At 42.0% G+C, this 13639-nt stretch overlaps 1 protein-coding gene across 3 annotated transcripts in view; it reads right to left on the bottom strand.

The window, feature by feature from the left end:
- The window catches only part of NCAPD3 (non-SMC condensin II complex subunit D3), a 30794-nt gene that overhangs the window by 4836 nt on the left and 12319 nt on the right, over positions 1-13639 (bottom strand). For 2 of the 3 annotated variants that reach the window (XM_074851000.1, XM_074851002.1), the window contains 16 exons: positions 12949-13022; positions 11944-12078; positions 10943-11163; positions 9303-9494; positions 8858-8955; positions 8612-8727; positions 7105-7212; positions 6468-6579; positions 6265-6372; positions 5038-5276; positions 4199-4278; positions 2762-2899; positions 2320-2453; positions 1973-2172; positions 1269-1379; positions 691-849 (listed from right to left, as the gene is read on the bottom strand). In XM_074851000.1, coding sequence (XP_074707101.1) covers positions 691-849; positions 1269-1379; positions 1973-2172; positions 2320-2453; positions 2762-2899; positions 4199-4278; positions 5038-5276; positions 6265-6372; positions 6468-6579; positions 7105-7212; positions 8612-8727; positions 8858-8955; positions 9303-9494; positions 10943-11163; positions 11944-12078; positions 12949-13022 — 2225 coding nt within the window. The remainder of the gene's footprint in view (positions 1-690; positions 850-1268; positions 1380-1972; positions 2173-2319; positions 2454-2761; positions 2900-4198; positions 4279-5037; positions 5277-6264; positions 6373-6467; positions 6580-7104; positions 7213-8611; positions 8728-8857; positions 8956-9302; positions 9495-10942; positions 11164-11943; positions 12079-12948; positions 13023-13639) is intronic. The other variant, XM_074851001.1, reaches the window with a different exon arrangement.

The following is a 13639-nucleotide window of genomic DNA, read 5'->3' as shown; positions in this document are numbered from 1 at the left end:
AAGAACTGCCCTTTGTGTGATGGATGTAAAAGGGTGCCAGGGAGAAAGAATTTATTGGCCAAAATTTTAACAAGAAGCGAAGAGGAAGTTTTGATGGGATACGTATGTCCTAGTTTAGAGGTCTATACATAGGTGCTCTTTTAAAGTCAGCAGAGAGAGAAAGGTACTTCCAGGGTAGAAGTCATCTCATCTTAAGGTAGGTATCTAAAATAGTTCAGGACAATTGACCCAAGCACATACTTATTTCTTTACATTGACTTTGAAAGAGGATCTGCATGACTAGGACAGATCTAAGTTTCCACTCTGTATCCACCTAAAGTCAGACAAAATGAACCCTTTTCTTTTTGACCTGTTTATCATTTTTATCACTCTGGGAACAGAGAACAATACAACATGTAACCACAGCCACAGCCAGCTGCAAATTAGACTTAGCCTTCCCTTTAAATTGAATTCTTTTTACATTAATTGTTTGCTGCTCCCCTTTGCCTAATGTGTTGTTTGTTGTCGTTCTAAGCGTATCAAATGACTCTGAAACCAAAGCTTCTGTCGGCAAATGCGAAGAGGCATGAGAACATTACATGACCATTCCAAGTGCTGTAACGAGGTCTGCAGGCATAGAGGGTCTGGGTGTTACATGTACACAAACTTTAGCAGAGGAGACAGCACGTGCACAGAGTTAACGGCACCAACCACCTCTGCCTGCGCTGCCGAGACCTGCTCCTGCTCTGACTCCTTCTCCATGGCCAGCTGCTCTTCGTATTTCTTCATATCATACTCCAGCTCGGCTGCCAGCTGCTTGTCCACAGCAAAGAAGTCTTTGATTTCATTTCGGTAATCTTGCATCATTTCCTGGAGCAATAAGGAATGTTTAAACTCTTTCAGAAATCTCTTCTGACTACTGATTCATGTCCCCATTCAGATCACAGCTGCTTAAGTGCAAAAGGAAATACCAGTTGGTAGAGCAGAGGTGTTTTTAACAGACTAAGAGTTTCGATTCCAATTTGTACTTCAGAACATGGAAAAGCTTTCCAGCATTCAAGCTTTCTGCCCACATTCCACTGAGGAGGCTCACACGTAACACACTGCGAGATCCTTATCTAAAATCCCTCCACCTCCTACATTATTTAACACAGTGGCAGTGTCACAACTTCATATGCCTTCTAAATTTCCTTCTAAGAAGGCTGTTCGTTCCATTACTGGTTGCACATCTAACACATTAACTCAAGAGAGTCAAAAAAAACCCCCGAAAACAAAACACTTCCCCTTACCCGTAGATAGTACATAAGGTCCCGAAGAGCTGGGATCCTCTTCTGTTCCATCAAAGCCTTCAGTGACGTGATTACTGGGATGATGTTTTCTATGAAGTTCTTCTTTTGAACCTTTGTTTGAACAAGGCATCAACAGTTACACGGTGCAATAAAGGAGAAGCCACTCTCTGTGGTTAGATGAATGGCCTAAGCGAGAGGAGTTATCACTCCATAGCAAGGGAATTACCGCAATTAAGCCTGCTCTTAGGCCGCACGCAGGCAGATAGGCTTTTAACCTAAATGGAGTCTTTTAAGATACATCACTAAATCAGTCAGTTCTCACGTTGAAGGCAAATTGCCAAAAGGTGCATCAAAAAACATTGTTACGCTCAAATGCTTTACCAGTAAAAGACCCGTGGAACAAATTTAGCCTAGCCTAGCTTCGCTGACTTCAGAGGAAATGCATTTCTGATCACTCCAACTAACCCCTCAAGTACAAGCATCCTTCACAAACCTAGCCGTAACATTTTCATTTACAACACATGGTGCTTCCCCAGGTGCCCTCAGATCAGAGCCTGAACAACAGCCTACGGGCACAGTATGTCATTGGCATCCCTGCGTTACTTGGAGAAACTTGTGCAAAAAAATTATCCATCACAGAAGGGTAAAATTCCTCCCAGCATGGTGGCCAGCCCTCTTCCCACACCAGATCAAGTGCCATTCACCTGTGAGATGAGCTTTTTTTGTGCCACCTGCATGACAGCATTGGCCATTGCCATTTCATCTTCATCGGGCTGAATGTCTTCATCGGGTTTTGATCTCATCGTTGATAGCTTGATTTCTTTGCAGCTAAGGACTGCAAATGTATCTGAGAGCAGCTCACTGGCTTCCAAGTCCAGTGGAAGGATCTGATCCACAAAGCATGCTGGAACACACAGAAAGAAATAAGTATTTTACTGGAAACAGCATTGCCAGTAAAGACAGGAAGATAACGTGGCTGGTTTGAGAGCCTAATGGTTTTATATAGGCACCAGTTCCTTGTTTGCCAGTTTTTTTAAAGACAGACGCTTACCTAGGAGGCTGTGGCTGATCTTTGTTGTAATGCTGAACCTCTGCTCATCTGTAAAGTGGTCTAGCAGGAACCTGTAGATACGCATCCTTTTTTCTTTGTTATCTTTTCCCTTCAGAGAGAAAAGATTCTTTGCCCTGTGGTAGAGCGAGACATTTTACAAGGGCCAAGTCACATTATGCGAACTCACAGAAATAGTAAGACTTTAAATCAGCAAGGAATGTTTGAATGTCACTTTCAAGACCCATAAAGCTGTTAGGATACCACACACTCCCACAAATTACATGCAGAAGTCCTCCCAGAAGTGTCACGGGGAAGGCAGGACATTTAATTTAACACTGTTTCCCCCCTGCTGCATACATAATTATAAGCACCATGAGCCTTTGCTGCGTGGCCAGACAGCCCATTTTTTAGCGATAAGGAGATACAAATGTGCTCAACTGACCGCACGCTCTGGGGGAACCTGTTGTACTTCTGATGTTTCTCGTAGCTATTGAAATGGAAGATGCACTCAATGAAGTGTTGGGAGAACATTACTGGATTCCTCTTCAGCAAGAGATGCACCAGGCAGAACTCTCCAAACCTGGGAAGGAGTTAAAAAAAAGAACTTCTCATCAGGTAGCTTCTAAAAGCCACCCCTGAAACACAGTGTAGGGTTCACAAGCCGTAAAGCAGGAGGATGGTTTTCCCCTGCCAAGTTTCCCTCAACACCACATTTAATTCTTGCCCAGTTCCATCTGGGCTGGAACAAGGATATCGGCTCGTTACCTTTAAGCCTTTTTTCATTCAGAAAGAGATAGACGTTTTCAGCACTCACGATACTACTTCATTTTTTTTGCCATTAAAACAGAGACAAAAATAAATTTGAACTTGAATCCAGGCACAACACTTTTGTTATTTAAATAACTTAAGTTCCATTGTGGCTGAGACACTCACAGTACTTTGCAAAAAAGTCAATCACCAGAAGTTCTGCAAGAGCTGCAACTCAAACCCAGCCTTGAAGACTGTGGTTTTGTCTAGATGCAGTCACTGACTGCAGATGTAAAGAAAAAGGGTCCCAAAGAAATAGCACCGTGTTCCTTAGCTAAAGCTCTAGGAACATAATGTTGCAATGTCACCATCTACTGGAAAGACATTTTTACATATGAAAAACCCACTGAAGAGAAAATAAGTTTGAATATGCACTAGTAAGCAACGATAGGTTGATGGTCCTGGAAACACCAATCTTCATGTTGATTGTTTCAGGTGGAAACAGGTCACAAGGTGTCCAAGCCTCCTCTGCATCCGGCATCTCTGCACGATCTACCATCCTTAGAGAAACCTGCCCCACTCCATTTCTCACGTAACAGAGCAGCTTGAGACTTTGAAACCTCCAAAAACTTTACAAACACGCACTTAAAGCCAGTGTGCATAATTCCTAAGTACTACAAAATGTGGTAGAAGGCTTAAAAAGACAAGGCATGCCTTATCAGAAAAAACAGAATATTTAATCCTATTCCTAAAACAAAACCAGCGCTCAAGACAGAGCTTGTTAGAAAACCACAAGGAAGATTTCATAAAGGCTTCTTTCAAAAATTCCTTTTTTTCTGGACAAAACTGAGAGTCACAAATAGAGCAGAGCTGCGTGTTTTGCAGACAGCCAGGAACACACAGCTTGCTACTGTGGGACCTTCAGATGACTTGGAAAGAGGTTCACCATTCCTTTGCTACCACTGCAGACCCTAGAGCGTGAACAACTGTAGAAGTGAAGAGGTTAATGGAATAATCATCTGCTCTCTGACTGAAATTTTTCTTCGCATGCTGAAGGTGCAAGACTGAGACTGGTTTTAAGTACATCTCTGATCTTCAACTCCTTCGTTATTTTACAGTTGTGTTATTTTACCTGACAATATCTGGATTTGGATCCACCAAGACGCTGACAAAACGGAAGAAGAGACAGTCTTTCCATTTTACAAACTCCTCCTGTAAGAAATCGGCGGCAGACAATACGTTATCAACTTGAATCAGAAAAAAAACAAATGTGAACGTTCAGACTGTAGTCAGGACAACATCTGAGGGAGCGTAGCAGAACGTACATCAGGCAAATGAGCAAACTATTCAACTTCAGCTGGAGGCACACAAAGCACACCTCAAGACAACAATGTTTTGGAGGATGCTTTAAACAGCATAAATGCCACAGCAGCAAGCATCTAGCTTTACCACAGATATCAATAAAAAAAAGCAGAAACGTGAAAAATCTGTTCTCCCATCTCAAGGCACACATGCTCTTCAACACTGTTCTCAGAGCCAAATGCATTCCAAATCTGTCTTGGTTGGCTTCCTATGAACATTGGGAGGGTAAACATCTTGAGCCTCTCAACATTTACATCTCTAGAACAATAAGCAGAGACAGTAGGAGAAAAAAGGTGCTGTGATGCTCGTTATATTCATGCATACAGGAGCAAAATTGAAGGGAATTCAAAGAAACAAAGAGAAGACAAGGAAAGTGGTAACCATTGACTAAAAATAATCTTGTTATCCAACTGTGTTGTGTCCTCGATATGATTCCTGCCTAGCTAGCAAAAAAAAGCAGTAACAAAACACATAGTTTAAAAACCTTCTTGAGTAAGTGTAGATTAATCAAGGTACAAGCAATACACCCCCTGGTCAGGCTGCCAGTATTGAGCACACCTGAGGTACTTGAAGCGGGCTGCCAGCTACACGCCTAGGACCTCTATTTACCTGCAGAAGGTTGGTAAGCAGGATCAGCGTCTGCTTACGGATGAAGGGATTTGGGTCCTTCAGACACAACGAAATGTTGGGAACGTATCTGTCCACCATGGATGTGTAGCGGATACACAGATCACACATAACGATGACAACATTATTGCGAACAGCCGCATCATGCGACACCTCCAGTTCTCGAGCTAGAGCTGCAACGCATTTCTTTGCCAGATCCTCATGCTGTAAACACAATTTACCTGTGAAACAGAGATGAGACTGTCAGTGCTGTGAATATATTCTTCTTCCTAACCACCACAGCCCAGCTTACTGCATCCTTGGAGTCCAATATGAGCCAAGAAAGGAATCGGGAAGTAAACAGGGGGATAAACACGCTGAAACTTGATGAGCAATCTGCACGATCTCTCAAAGAAATGATACTTCAAGGAGTTCTTCCAAACTCCTCTGAGACCTATAGTGTGGGTCTCTATGCCAAATTCCCTCCTTCACAGAGAACTATTTCTGTGTACAGGGTATTATTCAAAGCAGCTAAAAAGAACAGCCCCAGCTGTCATAGGCATAGCAGGGAGACACCCACCTCTAAGAGCATCACTAAACCAACTTAAAATAAAATAGCCTGCATGCTAACGTTACTTCTCCCTAACTGTTTCTAAGCTCTTGTACAAAAGTATTAAGTGTCCCAAAGCAGTTAAGGAAAGAATAATACTATCGATCTGCAAGAGAAAAGACTTGTTCCTAACCACAGAGGTACTACAAAACCAGAACTTTCACTTTGCACTCTCCACGCAGACGACCAGGATTGACCAGGCTCCTCTCAAAGCAGCTCTTCACTCGTGCTGAGGAGAACAAATTCATTCTGCTCTCAACTGCACCAAGAGCACCAAGTTTTCTTCATCCGCTGTCGAGCGCCTTACTACACCTAAGATGATCCTTCAGCCAGACAGCAACCAACTCCAAGTACAATTCTGAAGGACGTTGCTAATTATTAATCACCATTAACACATTAACTGCCTTGAGAAGCAGTCATATAGCTGGGAGGATTTTTATGGTTTGTGCAACTTGTTACCATGGATATTTGCATTGCTAAAAGCTGTGAGCTGAGGCAATGCAAACATTGAGTGCCGTGGCTATCCTTTACAACTGACACAGCTTTTGAGCAGAACTTTAACCACAAAGAGTAGGAATTGGATATACGAGGGCACGCTTCTACTGCAGGGTGGCAATTACCTAGAGTAATGAATGCGTGAGCTCTGACCACGGGAGGCATGGCTGATCCTCTGAATTGGGACAGTGGCTGAGAATCTGGCATTTCCTCACCATCTGGAGAACCAGACACTAGGAAAGAACAGGTCAGGAATGAAAACGTGCTTTTCTGGTCAACAGCGTTGTCTGTAAATGCAAAACTAAAGGCAGTAGGGAGAGAGGCTCACATTGGTCCTCGCTGACAGAAGCCAGGATGGACTGAATCAGGAGAAAGATGCGTTTCTCCACTTTGGCTGGACACAGCTGGGCAGCCTCACCCAGGACAAAGAGGTGTCTCACCTGCAGAGAGAAAGCAACACTGCAGTCAAAAGGCAACGGCTGAGCTGAAAATTACGTCAGCGGGAGTTGGTATGGTACTTCTCCAAAAACAACTTAGAACTCCCTCAGTCCTTTCAAGAAGACAGTAGCTAGAGAACAGAAGGTGAAGCTTTGAAACAGAAATGGTGTGTGTGTGTGTTTAATGTGCTGTAACCCCCACACATCTACTAATAATATTGAAATACTCCTCAAAGCATTCTATGCGTTTTACAGACTTATTTCCCAAACAGCTCATCTAAGAAGCAAAGAAACATGTCATGTTATTAAAAATACATGGGGTATCATATCTTTAAAGCAACTGCTGATGTATAAAACCATTGTATGCTCCCAGGCCCATAAATACCAGATTTCATTACGAGCTTACGCACAAGGTGTGCACGTCAGTATTCTCCTACGTAACACAGTTATTGGCGTGAACTTTAACGAACACCAATTTCAAGTCCACCTACATCCCTTGACCAATCTGGGAAGAGGAACCAAACTTACCAAGAGATCTTCTTGCAGCTGCTCTGCTCCATCCTCTTTGAGGACTATATTTGAAATATAGCTTTCACAGGTCGATACTAAATCTCCACACACCTGGTTGAGCAGCTTCTGTTCCATAATTAAACAACATTAATTCAGCACTTTATTAATTAAACAAAATGTAGCTGTAATATCTGTCCACACATGAATCCCTAATCTGAAAGTCCTTATATGCTTTTAATAATCTAGATCCTATTGAAATCAATCAGACAGTGCCTTAGAGCTTTAAAATTCTTCCTGCACATCAAAGGATGTGTGCAAGTGTCAAAACGCCTTGGAGAATCTGGCTTTTAATGATCCACAGGCCTAAGTTTACTTCATTATAGAAATCACACAGATTTAAACAAGAAGGAGGTAGGTGACTGTTTCATGTATATCCAACATGTTTGAGGTTGTCTGTGTGAAATTTTTAAATGTTGTTTGGAAAATGCAGTTCCGGTCAAATGAAAACACGATGTGAATTCCAAGAGGTGGAAGGGAAACAAAAAAAGTTAATTGTCTACCAGATTTAGCTGTCAGAAAGAGAGAACCAATGCTTTATTTTCAACTCAACTTGGTAACATAAGAAACCAAATACATATACGGATGGCAGCTGAAGTGACCAACGTACAGGAACATCTGCAGTTGGTTGTAAGCCAACCTACTGTGATGACTATACCTACAGGGGAGGATTTTCTGTCTGCCAGTTAAAAACACAAAGAAACCATCAATCCACCCCGGCTTTTGAAGCACAGAGTGTGCAGTTTTGCACACTGTTTACTGAACTTTATTGGGATGCCTGTTACAAAATAGCTGTCATCAATATTGAAAAAAGAAATATAATACATACAGAAAGAGAAATCATTAGCAAGGGAGACCTGCATCAGTTTTAGCTTCTCTGCGACTGTGCTCAGGCTGAGATTTCTATTTCACCAGCAAAAGATAGCCCACCTTCTCACTACGGGAGCAGAACAAAGCTATGGCATAAAACAACTGAGGGTAGAAAAGAGAAATGGGCAAGTGATGTGTTCTTAACTCCCTGTTTGATCCCATGAAAGGGGTCTAGAAAATATATGTATCTACAGCAGCTCTGATATAGAATAATCGGAGCTTATAGTATAAAACTATACCTTCAAACTGGACCGAGCCTGAGAAATAGCTGATATCATAAAGGCACAGCAATAGGTCTCTTTTAGGAATTCTGTCAAAACTTTGACAGAAGGCAAACGCAAGGTATTTCAGATGGGGGCAGCGGAAAAAGTCCTTCTGAAAAAAGATTTCTTACGAGCCCATCCTTTGCTACAGGACGCTCTCCAGCACAACTGCAGCGAGTGAGAGAGCTGAGCAGAACAGACTCAAGTTGCTGGAGTCAGATCCTCTTTGTTTAGAGAGGTAATCAACCTACAGACTGGAGACAGAAGCTGCCTTGAAGAGACAGCCCTCCTAAGTGTGAAACAAGCTATTTTAAAAGATGTATTTTAAGTCACACCTGTGCTTCCTCTGGCACATCTGCATACGCACGGCAGAGCTTCTGCAGAGTTTCCACAGCTGGGCTAATCACCTCCAAGGGACACTGAGACTCCCTCAGCCAGCACTTGATATTATCTGAAAATGAGATCACACACATAAAATGAGCATTTTCTAAGCTTATCAACTGCTTCTGGAGAGGAAATAACTGTTAAGATGGGAGGCATGAACCCTGCCTTCCCCTCTGCAGTTTCTCAGGGCCACTCACCAATCAGCCTCTCACAGGTGCTTTTAGGGAGGTGCTTTGCAACATGACCCACGACACACAGTATATGTCCTGTAGTATCACTGTTCATCTGCTGCTGCCTGAAAAATGGTAGAGCAGACAAACTAACGTTAATGCCACGGAACCAACACCAAATCACAGTAGAAAAATTCTTTCATCTGGGATATGCATTACTAAGGCAGACCTGTCAAACCAAATGAAAACTCAAAAAGCTCACGGTAAGAGGTGGTTACTGCACAAATCTGCAGGCCATTGCTTGCTTCCTAGCTGCAGAACCGATTGCCTGAATAAAGAACTGTGATCCGAGCAGCTGAACAGCACTCTGCCTGTGGAAGGACAGAAAGTCCCCACTTGCTTTGCTCCTCCTCTTCATCACCCCCATCTCTCCCCTGCAGAATGGAGGATGGTGTTCAAAGCACACATATACCTGCTGACATTGTCCCAGGATTCAATGATCTTGGAATAATCCAGCTTGGGTGAAGAACCTGACACCTTAGCAAGCAACATCCAAGCTGGTACAGCATTCTCTGTTTCCACATGAGACATGACTTTATTGATGAAAGTGGAGGGGAACTTGTTCTGTTTGGACCACATATGGAAAGCTTTGTTCAAGTAACGGCTACAAGGAAGAAAGAAAAGTAAATTAAAGGAAGATTAAACAAAACACTTGATCTTAGACACTGGCAGTAAAATCCAACATCCCTGTTCAGGATACACTGGGCAACATAACAAAGCTGCTATTGCTTGGCATTCCCACTACTCAGAGTAGATATTTTATTAGCAATATTTTCAGTCTCTCAGTTCCTAATCCTGACGCCCTACAGACCTGGCATACAAGCATGGATGTAGTGCTCTGTGTCCATAGGACAGAAGGTCGAGCTGGTACACCATGACACATCAAGAAAATGTAATTTCAGCAATGTGTAACAAAGACTTTCTAGCAGTTGCTATTTAATACCCATAATGGGACAGGGTACAGTGATGTTAAGACACCATAACTTGCTCATTTTTCTATTTAACCCTAGTTACTTACTTCACATTGAAAGAGTTCTGAGATTTATCAAGCTGCAAGGTACAATAAGGTCATGAAGAAGGTGGTGCCATGAATCTGCAAACTATGTTATAAAATAGCCCAAATTAGAACATTGACAAGTTTCACAGATTGGCAAGGCAGCACAACCAGTATCTCATTTTCTATTTCTGAGCTATTATGCCCTGTTGACTAATAAACATACAGCTGTCTTTAATCAATGTTGTGTCCTTGTCATACTGTGTGTCATCCCATTTCTTCTGCTTCTTCCCACAGCATTCTGCAAAAGGCAGAATAATTCTATTTGTCATAAGACAAGTAACATATTGTACATCAGAATTAATAAAAGGCGATGTTCTCCTTTCTTTATATATCTTCTCTTACTTCTGTCATCAGAACACCTCCATTTGACTTAAATATTCATGCTGCTATCAACACATCAAGAAGAGCACGCAACACTCCTGTACATGAGCAGTGTTCAGGGTTCAGGGAGAGAGCACAGGTAACAAGAGCAGCAAGTGAAAATACCCGACACAAAGGAAAACCACGCTCTGCCCACCAGCTGCCAGCTTGTCCGTGCTCGACGGCTCCGGTGTCCCAGGAACCAGCAGAGCAAGGCGAGCCCCTCACAACATGATAGTTTCCACCTCTAGCAGTAATATGCACTTATGCTGTTTCAAGCAGGGAATTTAAATAGCTTAAAAAAAACCCCAAACCAATCAACTTAGTTCCTTGTCCTTGCACCATAACCAGCACATGCATTTAAGCAATATGTAAACTATGATACCTAATGGTCTGTGGCCAGGCAGTGAATGAGAGCACTGAGAGTAGAAGCTCAGACTCTTATCTTAGTCCTCCAGGCAATTTTGTTCTGTAAAGGAAAAGTTGTGTATTCTAACAGGATTAAAAGTAAAAAAAAAATTCTGGACTTTGTCCCTGAATGCTAACATAGTAAAGGCAATAAAAACATTCGATGCATTGGACAAGGGGCTATTACAGAAAAGCCATCAGAGCCCACAGTGAAGAAATGCACTTACTTCAGCTCCCGGCTTTCTGAGGTCAGCAGGGTAAGGAGATCCCATGCTAGAGCCTGATTTTCATCTTCCCTCCTGAATTTATTATAACATTTTATATGTTGCAACAAGTGCTGGTCAAGGCAATCCAAGGCCTTTTCCTGGACAGTACTTTCAGCATCCATCACCACAGGCACCACTCCCTCTAACCACGCCTTCTGCACTAGAGCATTATTGGGCTGAGACTGAAAGAAACACATGTTGTATGAGAAACATTTTTAAATCATTTGAGGATCCTATATACAAGGGTAAGATCAGCAAAGGCCCAGAAACCCCCAGATTCAGCTACTAACTTTGAGAATACATTTTAATAACCCCCAGCATGCTGCTGAACTAGCACTGCAATGTGGCAGCATATGGGACAAGGGAACTTGACACCACGAGGTATTTGATCATATGTATGATCAAGCTACCTGGTGCTTCTGCTAAAGTACTGTAATGCTTTGCTTTGAAACCCTATAAATAATTATAACAGTATCGCAATAAAGCTGTACAGCAGATGATTTAACACACAGAAAAAAAAAAAAAAAAAAAAAAAAAAGAGAGCTTTGCTTAATATAAACCTGATGCTCTAAGCCTGTTACTAACCCTTTGTGAATAAATAGAAAAGAAAGAAAAATATTGCAGTGCTATCATCTACACATTACATCTTAGTAAAGTGATTCAGATTTTTTTTTAACTTGAGAAGGCCAGCAACATAAACATTTTCTCCATGACACATAAATCAACAGCCACGAAAATAAATGTTTCCAACAGTTGGAAGCATTCTACATAAATCACAAGTATGTATAAGAATGAGTCATGACTTTCAAGTCAAAAGGTAATAAAATTAAAACAGAGTCATAAAATGAAAATTCACTGAACGACCAACTGACGTGTACCAGATCTGTCTGCTTCCTCCTCCTTTTAACCCACAGTTCGCTCCTCTCAGGTCTGCATAAGAATTCATGACATTGTTTTCTCACCACAAGGAGCTCTGTTATAGACTGCAAGGCCTGCTTCCGCACAGAAACAGCAGGGTCCCGGCAACGATCTTGAAGAGTGGACAAATCTTCTGCAGTACACAGGGTCACTTTGTGCTTCAGGATGTTTGTAAGGACCTGCAAGTCCAAATACCAGCATAACTTTGTCGGGAATACAGGCCACGCGCGTTGAGTAGCAAATCAAAAATACAATCTACCTCCTACCAACTTCAGAGATTAATTTATCTCACCCAGAGTGAAACATCACATTAACAACCAGAGATGTAGAATGAAACAGAAAGCATCTTTTCAGTCATTCTGATTTTATAACAGCATTTGCATAGAGTGAATGTCACTATTTGCCCTTGAAAATAATGTGTCTCTTGTACAAACCAGGTCTTTTGCCTGGTAATAAGGAAGAGGGGATATTTTTTTTTAAATCAAAAAGCATTAAAACAACTGTAAAGCCTTAACTGGAAAGCTCAAATCAATGTGTGAGCTGAGGAAGAGGAGCTGGGTTGAAGAGGACTAACAGAGGAAGGCCATCACCAGCAGACGCACATTTTTTAAAGCGATGAAGTTTTCATCAAAGCATATCTCTTTAAAAGCTAATGACTTCATTAAAAAAAAATTGAGCAGCAAGCAAAGCAACGCATACCTCAAAGAGGCTGGATATAACCTAATCTCTTTGTTAACAAGGTCAAAACAAACTAAGTAGCTAATATGCTTCAGTTTATAAGGAAGTCGCTTAATTGAAATGCCTATTGACATTTGAAAAGAGCCTCTCTTTCTAAATGACGGAATAAGAAACTGCCAGCAAGAGTACTAGAAAAATTTTCCATCCTCATGCTTGCATTATTTACCCTGTAGGCACTCTGCAGGAACAGCAGGAAGCTACAGGTGGGCAAACTTACATACAGCTCGCTACAGTACTATGGCCTAATTGTACATTTTCACGGCATTGCGGGTAATCGCCGAGAACAGGGAAGCACGCAAAAGCCACCGTACCTGGAGAGCAGATTTCCTCACGTTGGTTTTCTCATCCTTGGCTCTCAGTCGCAGGATGGCCATGACTTCTTTTCCTGTGCAAAACCGTGATAAAACGAAATGACCCACGCCATCATTTAGCAGCGCTAACACACTGAACAGCGTGCGGCAGCTCAACTGAGCAGCAATTTGTTGCCTGAGACTTTCAGAGGGCAAGAAAGGAGGGCTGAACAAAGCACAGCAAAAAACCACACAAAATAATTTAGAATGAGGTATAAACCAGAGGGGAAAAACCCCTGCATTTTCCCAAGTTCTTTCATCTGAAAATATATCTTAGGGCATATCACAAAAGAAAGTGAGACACCAAATCGTTTGATCCATGCAGCAAAACCAAACAAATCTGTAATTTCTGACCTATTTATTTGTCTACATAAAAGACGTTAGTCTCCCTTCACAGCAGATGAATCATGCACCGTTCTAACAGAAGTCTGTAGCACAGGTAACCAAAAAACACATTGAGGGCAGACCACAGGCAAGTGGATCCCAGGCAGACCCAAAAGAGGTCAACAGCCTCGTATGCCAGGAGCTTGGAATGCCTACAACCTTTGGTGAGTTATGCCTCAGAGCTCCACACGGTAAAAAGCACTAATATATGAACTGCTGTGTTTTACAGAGAGGAAATTACTCCGTTTATGAACTGACTGAATTCCTT

This window comes from Strix uralensis, chromosome 26, assembly GCF_047716275.1.
Source record: "Strix uralensis isolate ZFMK-TIS-50842 chromosome 26, bStrUra1, whole genome shotgun sequence".
NCBI classification, from domain to species: domain Eukaryota; kingdom Metazoa; phylum Chordata; class Aves; order Strigiformes; family Strigidae; genus Strix; species Strix uralensis.
This window is presented reverse-complemented; position numbering and strand designations above follow the sequence as displayed.